This window comes from Egretta garzetta, unplaced genomic scaffold, assembly GCF_000687185.1.
Source record: "Egretta garzetta isolate BGI_Z169 unplaced genomic scaffold, ASM68718v1 scaffold329, whole genome shotgun sequence".
Lineage (NCBI taxonomy): Eukaryota > Metazoa > Chordata > Aves > Pelecaniformes > Ardeidae > Egretta > Egretta garzetta.
In genome coordinates this window covers 6,287,312-6,289,403 of record NW_009269999.1, presented here as the reverse complement: position 1 = coordinate 6,289,403, position 2,092 = coordinate 6,287,312, and the positions used below count along the sequence as shown (strand labels likewise).

General features: G+C 67.1%; 2 protein-coding genes across 2 annotated transcripts in view; one reads left to right on the top strand and one right to left on the bottom strand.

Annotated features, from left to right (window-relative positions):
• Positions 1–692, bottom strand: part of PEX16 (peroxisomal biogenesis factor 16) — a 24,529-nt gene extending 23,837 nt beyond the window's left edge. Inside the window, exon 1 of the mRNA XM_035902952.1 lies at positions 657–692. Within this exon, the coding sequence (XP_035758845.1) occupies positions 657–692 (36 nt within the window). The remainder of the gene's footprint in view (positions 1–656) is intronic.
• LOC118453237 (LARGE xylosyl- and glucuronyltransferase 2-like) overlaps positions 1–2,087 on the top strand; it is a gene marked incomplete at its 3' end in the record, with an annotated part of 14,047 nt that extends 11,960 nt beyond the window's left edge. The window contains exons 2-5 of the mRNA XM_035902951.1: positions 617–790; positions 1,093–1,349; positions 1,754–1,836; positions 2,039–2,087. Coding sequence (XP_035758844.1) covers positions 691–790; positions 1,093–1,349; positions 1,754–1,836; positions 2,039–2,087 — 489 coding nt within the window. The remainder of the gene's footprint in view (positions 1–616; positions 791–1,092; positions 1,350–1,753; positions 1,837–2,038) is intronic.
• Between the last annotated feature and the right edge of the window lie 5 nt (positions 2,088–2,092).

The following is a 2,092-nucleotide window of genomic DNA, read 5'->3' as shown; positions in this document are numbered from 1 at the left end:
GCCGGGTGGCCCGGGTGGGGAGGGAGCCGGCGTGGCCAGCTGGGAAGGAGCCGGCATGCTCAGCTGGGCTCCTCGCTTGGCCCCGCGTGGGCTGCCTGCCCCCCCGGCCTGGCCTGGCCGTGTCCTTGAGGCCTCCTCTCAAGAGCAGTCCTGGCCCCTTCGGCCTGCGGAGGCGGTGGGGGAGGGACCCGCGCTCACTCTCAAGGGCAGGCTCCATTAACCACCCCGTGCCGGGTGGGGAGGGCCTCTCCAGCGCAGCCTCTGCCCTCCCCTGGGAGCCCTTCTGTCTTTCCCCCTGCCTGTGGGATGGCAAGGAGCAAGGAACAGAGCTGGGGTGAAATCACTTGGAGGACTCCTTCCCCCCTCCCATGTTTGAGGTGCCCCCTGAGAGCCATGCAGGCACAGCAGGGTGGTGGGGTAGGCATCCCGGGAGGGGGGTCCAGATGCCCGGAGGGTGCCGGCTGGGAGAGGCTGTCGCTGGAGCGGTGAAGGGCATCTGTCTCGCTCCTGGAGGGAGTAGGAGGCGGGGGACATCCTGCTGGGGGGTGTCAAGGCACCTGGGTGTGGGCTGCAGGGCTGCCGGTGACACCACTCTCTCTGCTCCTGTCCCCCGCAGGCTCTAGGATGCCGGGGCCAGCCGGGCTGGGGCTGCCCACCTGATCCTCGCCGCCCCTGTCCCGCCAGCACACCATGTTGCGCTCCTGGCGCGTGAAGCTGAAGCTGCTGCTTGCCACGGTGACCCTGGCCATCCTCCTCTCCTGGCTCTACCTCTTTGTGGGCAGCCTCGAATGTGAGTGGGTCCTCCTCCTCGGATCAAGGGATGGTCCCCAACAGTGGGTGGGCAGGGGAGGCCAAGGCCTTGGGGAGGCTGCTCTGTGGCCACGCTGGTCGCTGCAGGTGCATCTGAGCTCTGCATTTCCAGGGCATCCCTGGGGATCGGGGGAGCGGAGCTGTGATGTTGGCTGGGCACACGTGGGGTGTGCCGGGATCTCTCAGTTGGGGGCTCTGCCCCACCATCCACACCTGGTCCCTCCCGGCCGAGCTCTGCCGTGCCGTGCTGTGCCCATTGCACGCCGCATGTCTCCTCCGCAGATGGCCGCTTCCTCCTGCTGCCACCCTGCCTGGGCGAGCAGCCGAGCCGGGACGTGGAGCGGGAGGCGCTGGCCTCACGGGTGCGCAGGGGGGAGGAGGAGAACCAGCAGCTCCGCCTGCAGCTCAGCCAGGCACAGGCGGAGGGCGGCGATGGCAGCCCGCAGTGGGGGGCCTCCGCCGAGGATGGGGACCCCCCTAGGAGCGAGAGGAGCAACCGCACGGCCTGCCCCAAGCAGCGGATGGGGCACAAGTGCGAGGTGGGTGATGGCACGGGCACGGTGGATAGGGGATGTCAGATGGGAGGCTGGGACCCTGGCTGATCATGGATCTATGTGCAGCCTGCCTGGCACTGCTCACCCTGTGCTCTGGCCATGCTGGGGCCTCCTCCTGGCTCTCCGTGGTGCCCAACGGGCCACGGCCAGTGGGTGAGGGTGTCTTGCTTCTCCGGAGAAGGAGGCCAGACAGCAGTGGTAGGGTAGCCAGACTCCTGGTCCCCCCTTCTGAGCCAGGGTACTCCCACCTCTCTCCAGGGGCTCCTTCCCCAGGGCAAGGGCTAGGCTGTGGAGTCTCTCTCCACAGCATGGCCCCAGGGAGGAGCTGACAGGCCCCTGTGGGGGTGGAGGGGTCCAGTCTCAAAAAGGCACCATTTGTCTCTGGGCAGCTCCTGCATGTTGCGATTGTGTGCGCCGGGCACAACGCGAGCCGGGATGTGGTCACCCTGGTGAAATCCATCCTCTTCCACAGGTAATGGGGAGGTGCTGTGCCAGAGGTTTGGGGTTCCCCCCTGTGCCACTGCTTAGAGGGCCAGAGGGGTCTTTGTTTGCCCCAGGTGGCTGATTTTTCTCCCTCTGCCCCGTCAGCTGATGTCTGTTACATGGGAGGGATGGGGACCATGGCCTCTTCCTCCCGCTGTGATGCTGAGTGCTGCTGTGCTTGCCCTTGGCAGGAAAAACCCCCTCCACTTCCACTTCATCACGGACTCGGCGGGCCACCCGATCCC